The 15,819-nt window shown below is 38.7% G+C and overlaps 1 protein-coding gene across 2 annotated transcripts in view; it reads left to right on the plus strand.

Moving 5' to 3' along the window:
* Positions 1-15,819, plus strand: part of LOC126198481 (trans-1,2-dihydrobenzene-1,2-diol dehydrogenase-like) — a 115,444-nt gene that overhangs the window by 70,223 nt on the left and 29,402 nt on the right. For both annotated transcript variants that reach the window (XM_049934842.1, XM_049934841.1), the window contains exon 4: positions 5,238-5,487. In XM_049934842.1, coding sequence (XP_049790799.1) covers positions 5,238-5,487 — 250 coding nt within the window. The remainder of the gene's footprint in view (positions 1-5,237; positions 5,488-15,819) is intronic.

The following is a 15,819-nucleotide window of genomic DNA, read 5'->3' on the forward strand; positions in this document are numbered from 1 at the left end:
TGGAAATGCTTTGCTGCCACCAGAGGAGGACTCCTTGTGAATCAGCAAAAGAGGCCAAGCCGGCTGCTTTTCTGCCATACTGTGCAAGGGGCAGGAAGTTTGTTTACTGCAAAGACATTGACTAAAACCAGTGTTTCAGCTCTCCACCAGGATAAGAGATATGCTGCACCCGATTAAAGATGACATAGCTCTTCATATGCCCAGTGTGTATGGTGTCCCTTGCGAATGCAGCAGCATTTATGTAGGTCAGACAGTTTGCACAGTTGAAGAGTGGTGTACTGAGCACAAGCGACATATTAAACGAAGGGAGCTTGACAAGTTGGCCATAGCTTGTAAAACAGACACAAAATATAGTTGGAAGCACAAGAGTCATGGCTCATGCATCAACATACTGGGATTCTGTTATAAAAGAGGCAGTGGAGATTAGAATGAACAGCTACAATTTTAGCAGAGACCAGGATACACACTCAGGGGGGGCAGGCTTTGGATGCTGAAAGGAAGCAACGATGATGAATGCTTGACACTTGTAGTAGGGAGAGAGAGCAGCAGTTTTAAATGGGGCACCGGCCCCTTGCATCACCTGAAGTCACTCAGTCCCATGGCAGGCCAGTGCTGCTACGAGCTGCACAATCAGCTTCCATGCACGACTCATTTTGGCCATCTCTAATTGGTGCCAGAGGCTCCCATTATTGCTATATAAGCGGAAAACTGTGCCAGCCCCAGCAATCACTGCATTTATTCCTGACAACAGCAGAGATGGCTATCAAAAGCTTGAGAATTTTATTCGAATTGATGTGGCTTGAAAACTGAGAAGATTTTATGCAATATGGGGGTGTTTTTCATGATTAAGGTCAAACCTTTATTGCACTTAAGAAACTGCTAAATGCAGAAGAATATGAACACATTTTACAGCATTATGTTCTGCTTTCAGTAGAGGAACAGTTCAGAGACAATGATTGTTTATATCGGTATGAGAATTCACGCTGACATAAAGCAGCATTTGTGAAGCAATGGTTTGTGGACAGTAACATTCCTCAAATGGACCAGCCTGCTCAGAGAGTGCTGACCTGAATCCAGTGGAGCATCTTTGGGATGAGTTAGAACATCAGCTTCACACCGGATCCCAGGCTTCGAGTCCCAACCTGTACCAAGAGGAATTGGGATAGGACATTGGCATCACTCAGACCCCCGCATCCTCTAACATCACTCTCTACTCTTGTTTGAGTACTTGAGGAAGAATGGGCTGTCATTATCCTCCAAAGACTTTGACACCTCGTTGAAAGTGTCCCCAGAACAGTTCAAGCTGTCATAAAGGTGAAGTGTGGACACACCCCAAATTAACACTTGCTGTTAGGTGTGTGAGTACTTTTGATCAAAGAGTGATGTGGATTTCATAAAGAATACTTATTGAAAAAGTTGCTTTCCATCCCTTCAATTAATTTTCATGAGCCAAATTGAAGCAATTCTTCATTGGATACTTATGTGTGTTTATCGGGGCTTATTTGCAAAAATTAGTAAATGTTTTACATATTGTATAACTTGCATCCTAATCACCCTTCTTCTTCCTAGCTTTGGGGCAAAGAGTCCCTTTGTCCAGCAACAAGAGAGGAGCTACTTGAAAGAACACAGCCCATGTCCTCCTCTTTTCAAACAAAATTTAAAAACTAAATCAGTTCAAAACCTATGAGATAAATAATCATGTGTTACAAGTCACCAATTTAATTTGAAATTATAAAACTTAGCTTAGTAAGATCCCTCTCACAATAACTTCACTAAATTCTCTCCATCATATGGCTACACTTACCACTTTCACTCAACCCGCCTCCCCTGTCCCCCTGCTGTATCCATACCATGTACAGCATTTTCAGGCAGTGTCGCCAGTGATTTTAGTGCACGGGTACACTTCTGTGAGCAGTTCATTCAACACGGAACATTTCCTTTAGGAAGGTGTTTCATAATGTGCTAATACATTCTTCTCTTGTGTGTTTCCCTTGAGTAATATGATGAGGCGTTATAGAAACTGAGCTCTAACATTGACATAAAGCATTTCCATACCCATGTTCATGTAACATATTTTTTACCTATGTATCAGAAATGTTTTATGGAAGTCTGACCATACCTTTTTGTTAGACCCTGTATTGTGCATTTCTCCTTTCTCCATTTTCAGGTTTTCATGGTTTGGTTTTAATATTGTGTGCAAATCTCTCTTTAAATTTAACTCTCTATTTTTATGGTTTTCACTGTGTTTTGGTTTCATTGCCAAAGTTAATTTTTGTCCTTTTGTTTATGACAACATATTTTGACCATCTTTTTCCAAAGTTGTTCGCCAGCACGCTATTGTCTTTTATGAGAACAGTAACTTATTGTGTTAAGAATGTTTTGTGAGCAACAAAACCAGTTGGCAAGACAAGTAAATACTACTGAATATCTGGTTTTTATTTGCAAATGCGAAATTGTTCTACCAAAGAGTCATGCACTAATGCATTACCAGAGAGGCTGATTATGGTTTTTACAGAAAAATCCCCCAGAACTGAATGTGATGATACCATGGGTAAGGTACTGAACACCTCTTGATAGATCTGGGTTAAAATTTGTATACAAAGAGCTAAATTTATTGTTCCCAAAGGTCACTTGAAGGAGAATGTTGGGATGATTTCTTTGGAAATAACACTGGCAGTGTCAGTACACTGCTGCTTTCATGTCCAATTCATGTTATGTTCCATCTCATGACATTGTTATTGATGCAGTATACTACGTCTTCCTTTCTCAGGTGAGGAGAGACATATGGGAACAAGATGGTGGGAAGATCAATGGTAAAACATTTGCATCAGATGACATTTGAAAACTAAATGCTCCCTCTGGCAGTTCTGAGTAAGAGGTGATGGAAGGAGTGAATGAGATTACAAATGGAGACAAGGCAAGACTCAAATCAGGAAAGGGAACATACTTACATAAATGTGAAAGATAGAAAACACAAGCTTTGATTATGGAAGAGGAGAGTCACAGCCCACATGGTTATGCATGGATGAGGAGGAAGAAGGAGGGGGAAAAAAAGAGTAGAAATAGACAACACTGTAAGGGTAAAAAATGTAAATAGCAGGAACCCCCCACAATTTACAGAAGTTATTCTCTCATATGCAAAATTCTGAAACAATGGTGCTAGAAGAAAGACAGCAAATTAACAGTGCAGTGTAACAGAGAACAATATCCTCATTTGTGTTGCAGAGCATGCATCTACCTTTAATATTCACAGGTTCATTGTATCATTCCTTTAATAATATCATCTCTCACTGCAATTATTTCTCGAGATGATAAGATTTTTGAGTGATTTTGCATACATATACACTGCCCATCAAAGAAAAGTGAAGCACCCAGAAGGGGAGGAGGCAATAAAACTTCATGGGTTGAGAGGATGTGTGAAAGAATAGTTGCCCCATCCTCTGTCCGGGACGCATGCTGTGATTCAGTTTGGAAGGGCTCATAAGGTCATATTCTTTCCTCAGGCAAGCTGGCCAACAATTGTTGTAAGTGATCCATGATATCTGGGATACTGGCACTGAGAGTTGACATCCATGCTGGTCTGACCCATGTTCTATCAGAGATAGATCTGTGAATCTTACTGGCCACTGGAGTACTTCAATGTCATGCAGACAGATTGTAGCAGCACACGTCATGAGTGGATGAGCATGGCACAACGATGCTGTCACAGGAGAGGCAACACACGAGGACACAGGATGCCTGTGACACTTTGTGCCATCAATGTTGTTTCAGTTACTACCAGCTGTGACAAGAAGTCATAGTAGATGGCTTCCCACACTGTGACACCGGGAGTATCACTGCTGTACCTCTGCAAAACATTGCAAGAATAGGATCTCTCTCCTGATTGCCACCATACTCATGATGATGGTCATCAAGGATATGCAAAACAGCGATTCATCCCTGAATGCAATGTGACACCATCAACCAGCAGTTCGTGCTTTCCAGTCACGGCACTATTCCATACTCAGCTGTTAAATGTAAATGTCATATGACTAGGACCTCCTGTCTGATAGACCGTTCACTGGGTGCAAGTCTTCCGATTTGACGCCACTTCGGCGACTTGCGCGTCGATGGGGATGAAATGTTGATGATTAGGACAACACTACACCCAGTCCCTGAGTGGAGAAAATCTCCGACCCAGCTGGGAATCAAACCCGGGCCCTTAGGATTGACATTCTGTCGCGCTGACCACTCAGCTACCGGGTGCAGACACTCAACTGTTTGTGTTGTGGGCTTAACGACAGCCTATGCATGTGATGGTAATGCGCTAGTCTGGCTGAGGCTAGTATGTGACCAGTGGTATAGGATGACACAAAATGTTGCAGAGAATCCACTACATGGTCTTGGATGGCAGGCACAGACGTGAAGCAATTAAGATGTTCTTGGTGCACAATATGATGAGCTTCCCTTGTAGGGTTTAGATGTGGTCAACCAGAACCTTGACAAGGAACAGACCTCCTTAATGTTCCCATGCAGATGAACATCAGGCCACAAATTTGGATATCACACAATTTTACCAGCCAGCCAACTGGAGACCGGCGGTGTGGACCATTTCCAACATTGTCAGGTGCTCATAACATTCTCACACGAGCACACAGCATATGTGTCCTTCACAGTGATCACTCAACATCTGATACTGTTTATGCCACTTATATGCCCGACCAGTCTGGTAACAACACTAATGCACTCCAGTGGCCATTCTACTTTTCATAGAGAACTGCAGCTCTTAATCATTTGCACAGCTGTCGATGATGTGTATATATACAAAGTCGCATTGATATATAACTGTGCCTTCTGAGAAATCACCTTTTTTTGGCAGGTAGTGTATATACTTCTTGTCTATTGCTCCTCGTGATTAAATGCTTGTAAAAGTCCAATAGTCATTGAATTTCTCCCTAGTGCTTTATGTGTGCACCTGACATCTGTGCTGTAACTGCTTCTGTTTTGGCTGTTGGTTAATGGATGCTAATCTCCTGCCTGATTTGAGTGTTAAATATCACTTTCAGCATTTGATCAGTAAATAAAACAATAGATGCATTAGAAACAGACATTTAAAATGTAGCTTATAAGTCTTTAAACATCAGCTGCAATAGTAATTTCCGCTCTTGGAGTTGTTTTTACTTACTATATTTTGAAATAATTTAAGTCACTTCTGTCACTAAGTATTTAACTGATTGATAATTAATTCTTGTTCTCAGACTGCGAGAATTTGGGGGTGGCAGCATCCTTGACCTGGGAGTTTATTGTCTGCAGTTTGCTTTATTCATATTTGGACCTGTGCATCCAAAAGAGATTGTAGCTGCAGGGGAGTTAAATGAAAATGGATGTGACAGGAACATGGCCTGTGTTTTAAAATATGAAGGTGGTAAAACTGCAGTTCTTAGTTCAAATGCTCGTGTAACTCTTCCAAATGAAGCTTACATAGTTGGGACCAAAGGCAGTATAAAAGTAAGTACTTTTATTATAGTGTAAAAAATAACTTTTTTTTTTAAGTGAAGCAGTTTCCATGGGTCAATCATTTGTATCACTACACACCTGAAGCTGTGAATCGCAAAGTATTGAACTACTTGTTATTGATAACCCTACTATACAACAATATTGTGAAAAGCAACTCTCTCTCTCTCTCTCTCTTTCTCTCTCTCTCTCTCTCTCTCTCTCTCTCTCTCTCTCTCTGTGTGTGTGTGTGTGTGTGTGTGTGTGTGTGTGTGTGTGTGTGTGTGTGTGTAGGGGGGGAGGGGGGGGGGGGGCAACTGAACAAAATGTAAAAATAATTGTTTACCTTCAAATGAAACTTAAATTTGTTATTTGATTCAATGTGTAATTCATGCAGCTACAGCATCAGATGTCTGAGTTATGAGCTACATTACCATACACTGCCTCTGTAATTATAGTCTGTAAATGAAAAGAGCAAAAGGAGAGAAATGTTAATTACAGAAAAGAATAATGAAGCATGGGACATGAGTGTTGGCAATAATAAATTTACTGGGAAAAGCAGTTTACTATTTTCCCCCTTATGTTCAGTATACAGATCTACAATTTTCCAATACCGAAGGAAACGTAATTTTACTACGAATGTTTTTCTATTCTTTTTTACATTGACTGCACTCACAAATATCCACCTTTTTATTTAAGTGTTCTACTTACTTAGCAATATAAATAATAATAATAATAATAATAAAATTTTTATTATTTATTATTATTATTTCTTTCTTGTCTCAGGCGTTATGTCTGGTTAAAAATGGAAGGTGATGCGGACCTTGATCAAGCGTGACTTCCTTTTAACTGTACGGTATATGTTACATTGCATTTAGGAACTTTTGGGTAATTGAACAAGTGTCAATAATTACAGATATCTGTAGTTGTATATATAAGTTTGGATGTAGCTGTATTGCATTGATGTACTGGTGGATATTGTGTGGTATGACTCCTGTAGTCGATAGTATAATTGGTATAATGTCAACTTTATCCTGATGCCACATGTCCTTGACTTCCTCAGCCAGTTGGATGTATTTTTCAATTTTTTCTCCTGTTTTCTTTTGTATATTTGTTGTATTGGGTATGGATGTTTCGATTAGTTGTGTTAATTTCTTCTTTTTATTGGTGAGTATGATGTCAGGTTTGTTATGTGGTGTTGTTTTATCTGTTATAATGGTTCTGTTCCAGTATAATTTGTATTCATCGTTCTCCAGTACATTTTGTGGTGCATACTTGTATGTGGGAACATGTTGTTTTATAAGTTTATGTTGTAAGGCAAGCTGTTGATGTATTATTTTTGCTACATTGTCATGTCTTCTGGGGTATTCTGTATTTGTTAGTATTGTACATCCGCTTGTTATGTGATCTACTGTTTCTATTTGTTGTTTGCAAAGTCTACATTTATCTGTTGTGGTATTGGGATCTTTAATAATATGCTTGCTGTAATATCTGGTGTTTATTGTTTGATCCTGTTTTGCAATCATGAATCCTTCCATCTCACTGTATATATTGCCTTTTCTTAGCCATGTGTTGGATGCGTCTTGATCGATGTGTGGCTGTGTTAGATGATACGGGTGCTTGCCATGTAGTGTTTTCTTTTTCCAATTTACTTTCTTCGTATCTGTTGATGTTATGTGGTCGAAAGGGTTGTAGAAGTGGTTATGAAATTGCAGTGGTGTAGTCGATGTATTTATATGAGTGATTGCTTTGTGTATTTTGCTAGTTTCTGCTCGTTCTAGAAAGAATTTTCTTAAATTGTCTACCTGTCCATAATGTAGGTTTTTTATGTCGATAAATCCCCTTCCTCCTTCCTTTCTGCTTAATGTGAATCCTTCAGTTGCTGAATGTATGTGATGTATTCTATATTTGTGGCATTGTGATCGTGTAAGTGTATTGAGTGCTTCTAGGTCTGTGTTACTCCATTTCACTACTCCAAATGAGTAGGTCAATATTGGTATAGCATAAGTATTTATAGCTTTTGTCTTGTTTCTTGCTGTCAATTCTGTTTTCAGTATTTTTGTTAGTCTTTGTCTATCCATCGCTTCTATGCAGTCGCTGTGGTTATCCAATATGTAATCTTCTTGTTTAGTGTGTTTTCCCTTGACTATGCTACATTTCTTACATTTGTCTGTTCCAAAAGCCATATTTATATCATTGCTGAATACTTCTGTTATCTTTAGTAATTGGTTGAGTTGTTGATTTGTTGCTGCCAGTAGTTTTAGATCATCCATGTATAGCAGATGTGTGATTTTGTGTGGGTATGTTCCAGTAATATTGTATCCATAATTTGTATTATTTAGCATGTTGGATAGTGGGTTCAGAGCAAGGCAGAACCAGAAAGGACTTAATGAGTCTCCTTGGTATATTCCACGCTTAATCTGTATTGGCTGTGATGTGATATTATTTGAATTTGTTTGGATATTAAGTGTGGTTTTACAATTTTTCATTACTATGTTTAGGAACTGTATCAATTTAGGATCTACTTTGTATATTTCCAATATTTGTAGTAACCATGAGTGGGGTACACTATCAAAAGCTTTTTGGTAATCAATGTATGCATAGTGTAGCGACCTTTGTTTAGTTTTAGCTTGATATGTCACCTCTGCATCTATTATCAGTTGCTCTTTACATCCTCGTGCTCCTTTGCAACAGCCTTTTTGTTCTTCATTTATAATTTTGTTCTGTGTTGTATGTGTCATTAATTTCTGTGTAATGACTGAAGTTAATATTTTGTATATTGTTGGTAGGCATGTTATGGGGCGATATTTAGCTGGGTTTGCTGTGTCTGCTTGATCTTTAGGTTTCAGATAAGTTATTCCATGTGTAAGTATATCAGGGAATGTGTATGGGTCTGCAATGTAACTGTTAAATAAATAAATATGTCTGCTTGTGTCTGTATATGTGTGGATGGATATGTGTGTGTGTGTGTGTGTGTGTGTGTGTGTGTGTGTGTGTGTGTGTGTGTGTGTGTGCGAGTGTATACCCGTCCTTTTTTCCCCCTAAGGTAAGTCTTTCCACTCCCGGGATTGGAATGACTCCTTACCCTCTCCCTTAAAACCCACATCCTTTCGTCTTTCCCTCTCCTTCCCTCTTTCCTGATGAGGCAACAGTTTGTTGCGAAAGCTTGAATTTTGTATGTATGTTTGTGTTTGTTTGTGTGTCTGTCGACCTGCCAGCACTTTGATTTGGTAAGTCACATCATCTTTGTTTTTAGATATATGTTAAATATGATAGATATATGTTAAATAATTTAGTTAGATGTGAATGTGTTGAGGTGAATTTCTTTAGCCAGAAATTTGCTATTTTATCTTTTCCAGGGGCTTTCCAATTGTGAGTAGAATTGATTGCTTGGGTGACTTCATGTTGCAAAATTATCACTTCAGGCATTTGTGGTATCATCTTGTATGTATCTGTTTCTGCTTGTATCCACCGCACATGCCTGTTATGTTGTACCGGGTTTGACCATATGTTGCTCCAGAAGTGTTCCATGTCTGTTATGTTTGGTGGATTGTCTATTTTAATGTGTGTGTTATCTATTGTCTGGTAAAATTTGGTTTGGTTTGTGTTGAATGTTTGGTTTTGTTTCCTTCTATTTTCACTTTTTTTTGTATCTTCTAAGTCGTTTGGCCAATGCTTCTAATTTCTGCTTCTTTTCATCTAATTGCTCTATCACTTCTTGTTGTGAGATTTTACCTAACCTTTTTCGTTTTTTTTTTCTGACATTTCATTTCTTATAAATTGTGTTAGCTGTCCGATGTCTTTTCTCAGTTTTTCTATTCTGATCTGTAGCCTGTGTTGCCATGCTGGTTTTGTGGGTTTCTTCTGTGTGTTGGTTGGTTCTGATCTCTGCCTAGTGCGTATATTTAGTGTAGTGAGTGCTCCTATATAAACCAGTAGTTGTAACTCTTCCATAGTTGTGTTTTCATTTATTTTGTTGTGTATGATTGTGTTGATAGTTTTTATTGTTGTTTCGACTTGTGGGTTATTTGGCGGTCTATGCAAGAATGGTCTAATGTCTGTATTTGTGTCTTTGTATTCTATATATGTGAGCTGAAATTTTTCTTCTATATCTAACATGTGTGTCACTTCGTGTTCTATTTGTGCTTGTTCTGGTGGCTGTCTTAAGATTTCGTTTTCCTCTGACTGTTTAATTGATGCGTGTTGTTCTTTGTTTGTTTGCTCTGGGATGTTTGAGTCCATTACTGCATTTTCTTCTTCTTCTGATTGCACATTATTTTGTTCCAGTATTTGTTGTTTGATGTTTTCTAGTTTTGACTGGGGTATCCTGTTATTTTTGATTATTACACGGATCTGATCAGCTAGTCGTTGTTCTGTTAAAAATTTTAAATCTGGGTATCTATTCCTATTTTTTTGTCTGTATCCTAGATATTTATAGGCAATTTATTATTATTATTATTATTATTAACTGCTTAGTGATGATACCCTTACAGAACACAGCTTTTTCTTTCCCTTGCTTTGTGCTTCTTGTCTGGCAAGTGTCATTAAGGTTAAGCTGTTCTTTCCTTTCTTCATATTTTACAAAACAATATACTTCATCATCAATCAGAAAAAAGCTAAGTGTACACAATGTTCATGTATTACTGTACAAAAGATAATACTACTGTTATGTGGTTGTAAACATATAGCCATCCTGTATATGTTTTGCAAATACTTAAGGTCTGAATTGCACACTCTTGCACTGGTACAGGCATTTGTGGAATCTGCAAAATTATTAAGTGAAAGTCTATAGTGTTTGCTCTGTATTTGGAATAACTAAGCAATTTTTTGCTCTTACATTTCCATCTTATACAAAGATGTGTTCAGCTCTCCTGCTGGCATTGAAGTTGCTTTTCATGTGTGTCCTTCTTTGCCTCTAAAAAAATTTGGTATCCCTCTGCTATATGTTAGAAAGAGCAGCTTTAGGAATCATAAAGCTGTAATAGCTCACATTCTCCAACTTTTTACAAGGGGTTAAAGAGTTGGAGAACATGAGCAACTACAGCCCATGACGACTTCCTTCGGGAGTTAATTCACACAGTCTTAAAGTTTATTGTCATTCTGTTAAGGAAATCATAGGTACCATTTAAAATTTGTCGCCTTCTACATTAGATTAATTTTTTGTCAGAGGCATTTTCCTGGAAGATTAATTTCCATTTCCCACATCCACACTCGACCAGTTTATGTATATTTCACAATAACGTACAGTGTCTTGCTGCTTGTTCCATTGTCACATTCTGCTAGTAAATTCAACTGCAATTAATGTGGTCCTGCATCTTTATTTCTCTCCGGCTACATTTTTTTTTTTTATTTGTATGTTTGCTCTGATGTCTCCTTCTATCCTTTTTTTCTACTGATAACCAGCACTGTTTGTTTAGAAGATCTAGGCCACATTCATATAAATTTATGGTTTGTTTAAGCTAACTTTTCTTTCCTTGTTCTCCAAGAGAGAGCTAGCTGAAACTGCTTTGGTATATTCTTTGGTTCTTAGGGCAGATAAAACTTATCATGAGATAACTGTTGCAATTTTGTGTGTGATGTTTAGAGCTGATTAACGAGACATTTTTTAATATTTGTAACAGTTTTCCCGTGGAATGTTAAACAGCTCTTGTGGCTATTTTATTTCCTAAACACACGCTATGCAGGGCTGTTGTGACATCCCACATGATTGTGGAATTCCCATCAAGCACTATTCTTGGATTCACCATATTCATTCTTTAACAGTGTTTCTAAGCTTATGGCCCTGAAAGATGGTCTGCATATAACACCATGCGCAAATTCCTCCATTATAAGTTTTTTATCACTTTTCCAAAATTCAAATTTGGACATAATACACTTACAGTCATCAGTCAGAGTGTCTTTTTTGATGCACTATTTGCCTCAGTCTTGACCATGAGGCAGGCTATTGGAGGCTGCCTGTACCATTACACCAATTTTATAACTCGTCCAATCAAATGTTGGCCAGTTTTAACAATTGAGGTACGGTATCCTTAGTTACGTTTATCTTCTCTAAATCCTAAGAGATTTTTGTACTCTTTCACATGCCATGCAATAGCTTGTATTATATTTTTCCTTATTCAGTTCAAAATCTTAATGACCTATAAGAGCTTGAGTCTTCCCTTTTCTTAAGAATATTTACCTGGGTTTGCTTCCTGTGGAAGAAATCCTGCACTACAGTGAGATGAGTACTGCAAATTGTGAATTATGTAATTGGTAGAGACTTGTAGTAAACTTAACATGAATTGCGTTTGGACCTATCACATTTTCTTTATTGTTGAAGATACTTTGTGAACAAATCAAAATTGCTCTTTATTGTTTCAGTAAGGATTTCCTAGTTGCAGTTCTGTCTCATCAGAATTGTCACTGGGAAGTAAAACTGCCATTAAGACATCCACTGAGGATTCCCAATAAGTTGTCGACCTTCAGTCTTCTTTCTGTAATGCAGAAAGAACAGTTGGTGATTTTACTTACTACAGTTTTATAGGATACTCCTCAGATCTCTGTGACATTAGTCTTCAGAATGAGCTTTCCAAAGCTCTGGTTTCATTCTTTTAAAAATCTTTATATTTCTGTAACTATGTGAGAATTTATTGGGTAATTTGTGTGCACAAACACAGTCATTGTATGGGATTTTGCTCCATAGCTTTCTAGTGCCTTTCCATTACTGGAAGGTGGTAATGGGAGTAGCACACAGTGACTTGGAGCTTAGATTCCTGTCACTATTTCAACCACTAGTGAATAAGCACTAGCTCTGTTGGCTGATAAATGAATTTCCTTTGGCCTTTTTCCTCGGACCATACCGACAATTATTCGAATTGTATGGAGTGATTTAGGAAAGTGAAACTTAAGAGGACTGTCAGTTTTATTGACAGATTGGATATGGTGTTCCTCAGATATCTTTCTAAAATTGCTCTTCAAAATAAGTTTCCCAAAGCACTGTATTAGGGGTATTAAAAATTTAAAGGAAGTGGTAAAATCCCATGAGCTTTTAATTGAGCTCTCCTCAGCCATTGTCAAGAGTTGAATGACTATCATTGACTTGCAGTTGTGATGGCCAAGTACCAGGCTGAGCTGAGATGGTGTTTTCAGATATTTTTATTTCTGTAGCTTCTTTTATGATGCTATCCCAGAATCTTTCTGTCCTCATGACGACAGAAGTTTTGTCGAAGATAATCCAGTTTCGATCTTCTAAAGTGTGTTCTGCCAAGGCTGATTTTTCCTGATAACATAGGCATAAGCGCCTCATGTTGCATCTGACTTCTTCTGCAGTCTGTAATGTTTGCTTGACATTGTAGCAGCCACACTGACATAGTATCTCCTATGGTGTTCTGAGCCCTAGGTCTCCTTCACAGGCCTCATTAACTGTCATGTTCTTGGTGGGGGTCTGAATACTAATAAACTGTTGTCTGTCTTCAGCTGTCTGCTGATCTTTCTCGACACTATGCAACAGAAAGACAAAAAAGCACATTTCATGCTCTCTTCTTTGGTGGAGTTTCCCTGTGCATATCGCCAGAAATGGGCTGTGATACATGGCAGTGACTGTAGCCATTTGCCCAGAAGACTTTTCAGATGTGACTTAGTTCTAGTGGCAGGTTTTCTGTGTCTTGGATGACTTTAGCATGATGTATGATGGTGTTTGTAATGCTACATATGTCAGATGGTGGTGGCTCAGAGTGCAGATACCAATCTCTGTGTATGGGTTTCCTGTAGACACTGTGGCTGAGGTGCCCATTGAGTTTTTGTTGAACAAGGATGTCAAGAAATGCATCTATCTCTACATAAACCTGATGTGGTTGTGAATGCCATCCAAGTGTTTTGAGAACTCTCCCTGTTCATGCCACCATATAAGAAATATGACAGTGTCAATGTGTGCTTAAACAATATCACAATCATACTATCAAACAAGTAGGAGAAGAGCTCTATACAGTCTCTGACAGGAATGCACATAAATAGAGAGACCACATCAAAGCTGACTGTTATTTCACTTTCCCCAAAACAAAGATGCATAATTCAACTGATAAACTCATTGGTGTTTTTGATGTGATGTACACAGTGACCCATATAAGGTGTAAGGAGGCTAGCCAAATATTTTTCCAGTCTATAAGTTGGGGACTTAGTGGTTTTTACAGTGGGACAAAGAGGTGAATTTAAAGACATCACCTTTGACACGGATCCAACTAAGCCAAGTTGCTTTTATTGTTACATCAATGACACATCATCTGCCAGTACCACTAGAACTAAACCATATCCGAAGATTCTTCCAGGAAAACGGCCACAGTAGTCGCCAAGCATCACATGCCATTTATGGTGATATGCACAGGGAAATACCACTAAAGAAGGTAGCAAGAAACGTGCATTTTTGCCTTTCTGCGACACTGTATCAAGAAAGATTAGCCAGCCCCTGAAGAGAGAGAGCAGTTCATCAGTGTTCAGGCCCACAGCAAAATATGACAGCTAATGAGGACTGTGAAGTATGATCTAGGGCTCAGAATGCCAGGAGTGTAAAAGATACCATGTCACTGTCATTTCTGTCAGGCAAACAGTACACACTGTAGAGCAAATCCAGGTGGAATATGAGGTGTTTACCCCTATGCTATCTTAAAAAGTCAGCCATGGCAGAACATGATTCAGAAAATCAGCCCAGGATTATCTTCGATGAAACTTCTGTCGTCATGAGGACAAACAGATCCTGAGATAGCATTATAAAAGACGTAGGAATAAAAATATCTGAAAACACCAACAGTAAGGGTCGTGGTTTGCGTCTCAGCATAGCTTGGAACCTGGCCATCATGTTGGTGAAGTGGGTGCAACGGACACGGGACAAAATCACTGCCATATTTGGTGAGGAAATGAGCACCAGTGACTTCACAGCCAGCACTGCAGCTGTATAGCAGCAAGGCTATGGCTGTCATTTACCACCTGACAGTGGCAGAGGTGAACTCTGTTGATAACACTTGATTATCGTTACAGCTACTTATTTGGAGGCTAGGCTGTAGAATTAAACATAAGTCTAATTAACTGCAGTTTAAGTGTAGGTTTTATGGAGGAGACATTTCTTCATTGCTGTTTTATTCTGCTTACAAAATAGGGCTACTAGAAATTATAAAAGGTATGAAATTGGATAGTCTGAATATCCTCTTCCTCCTCCTCATTTTTATTTCTGCATTTACTTCTTCAAAGACTACATGAAGGAGTAAAGGGATATTTTCACAGAACTACTTAAATACACAGAAAATACTCCCAGTGTTACAATCTAACTGCAGTGGTCAGAGATTGTTGTGAAAGTAGTGCCAGTGTGGACGACGACTTGCAGGTTGTGAATTATGAAGCAGTTGTTGAAGGCAGTTGTTGAAGTTAACTGTATATTACTGAACAACATGCTTGCATGAAACAGACATTGGCAATGGCTAATATATGACTGACTTGTGGTCATGAAAATGAAAGTTATGACACAGTTGCTTTTACAAGGGAACCTGCTTCTGAGTATAAGGAACAGGTCTCGCAGATGAGCTCTCTTGCCCACGATCTGTGAATGTGTGAAAAGGCAATTGCCAGTGGGAGTGACAAAGGATAGATAGAGACATTACATAGGAGAGTATTGTGAAGGAGAGGGGGCAGAGAGAGAATTGTAGTGTGATTATTTGTCATCTGATAGGAGAGCAAGCTATATGAAGAGAATACTGTTAATCTTTACATGTGTGTGAGATCTTCTGCATTCAAAAATGACTGCTCATTTTCATATATGTGGCCTGTGGGATGTGGGAATAAGCATCTTCTGATGTAAAAGGGTGGCAAGTGTGTATGAGAATTGAGAATTGTCAGTACTTGGTGTGTGCAGTTTTCTTAATTAGCCATACTGAACATACAAACCTGTTTTTAATAAATCGACCAAGTGACAAAGGATCACACTAGCACTGGAACAGTCTCAGAACTAACTACAACAGAATTATTATTGCTATTTATTAATTTATTCTGTGAAACTTTTTGGTTTGAGGGCAGACAGTTCTATATTTATTAATGAAGCAATATATTAAAAATTGTAGTCAGAGCTCCTGCCACCGAATAAATCAGGATGACCAAATGTAGCAGGAAGGGGTAGAAGGCACAATATTAAGGCTCGTCTGAGCTTACCAAATGATTTATTGTTTCCAACCACAGTGCCCTCACACACCTCGGTCTGCGTCACAGGGCCCCGCAAAGCTGAGGAAGCCCCCCAGCGGCCCGTGCAATGCAATACTGTGTTGAGCCGGCCTTGGCCGTGGAGTTCTGATGGCATCAGGATGCGCCATCTGCTGACTCTGCTATCCC

Source organism: Schistocerca nitens, chromosome 8, assembly GCF_023898315.1.
Source record: "Schistocerca nitens isolate TAMUIC-IGC-003100 chromosome 8, iqSchNite1.1, whole genome shotgun sequence".
NCBI classification, from domain to species: domain Eukaryota; kingdom Metazoa; phylum Arthropoda; class Insecta; order Orthoptera; family Acrididae; genus Schistocerca; species Schistocerca nitens.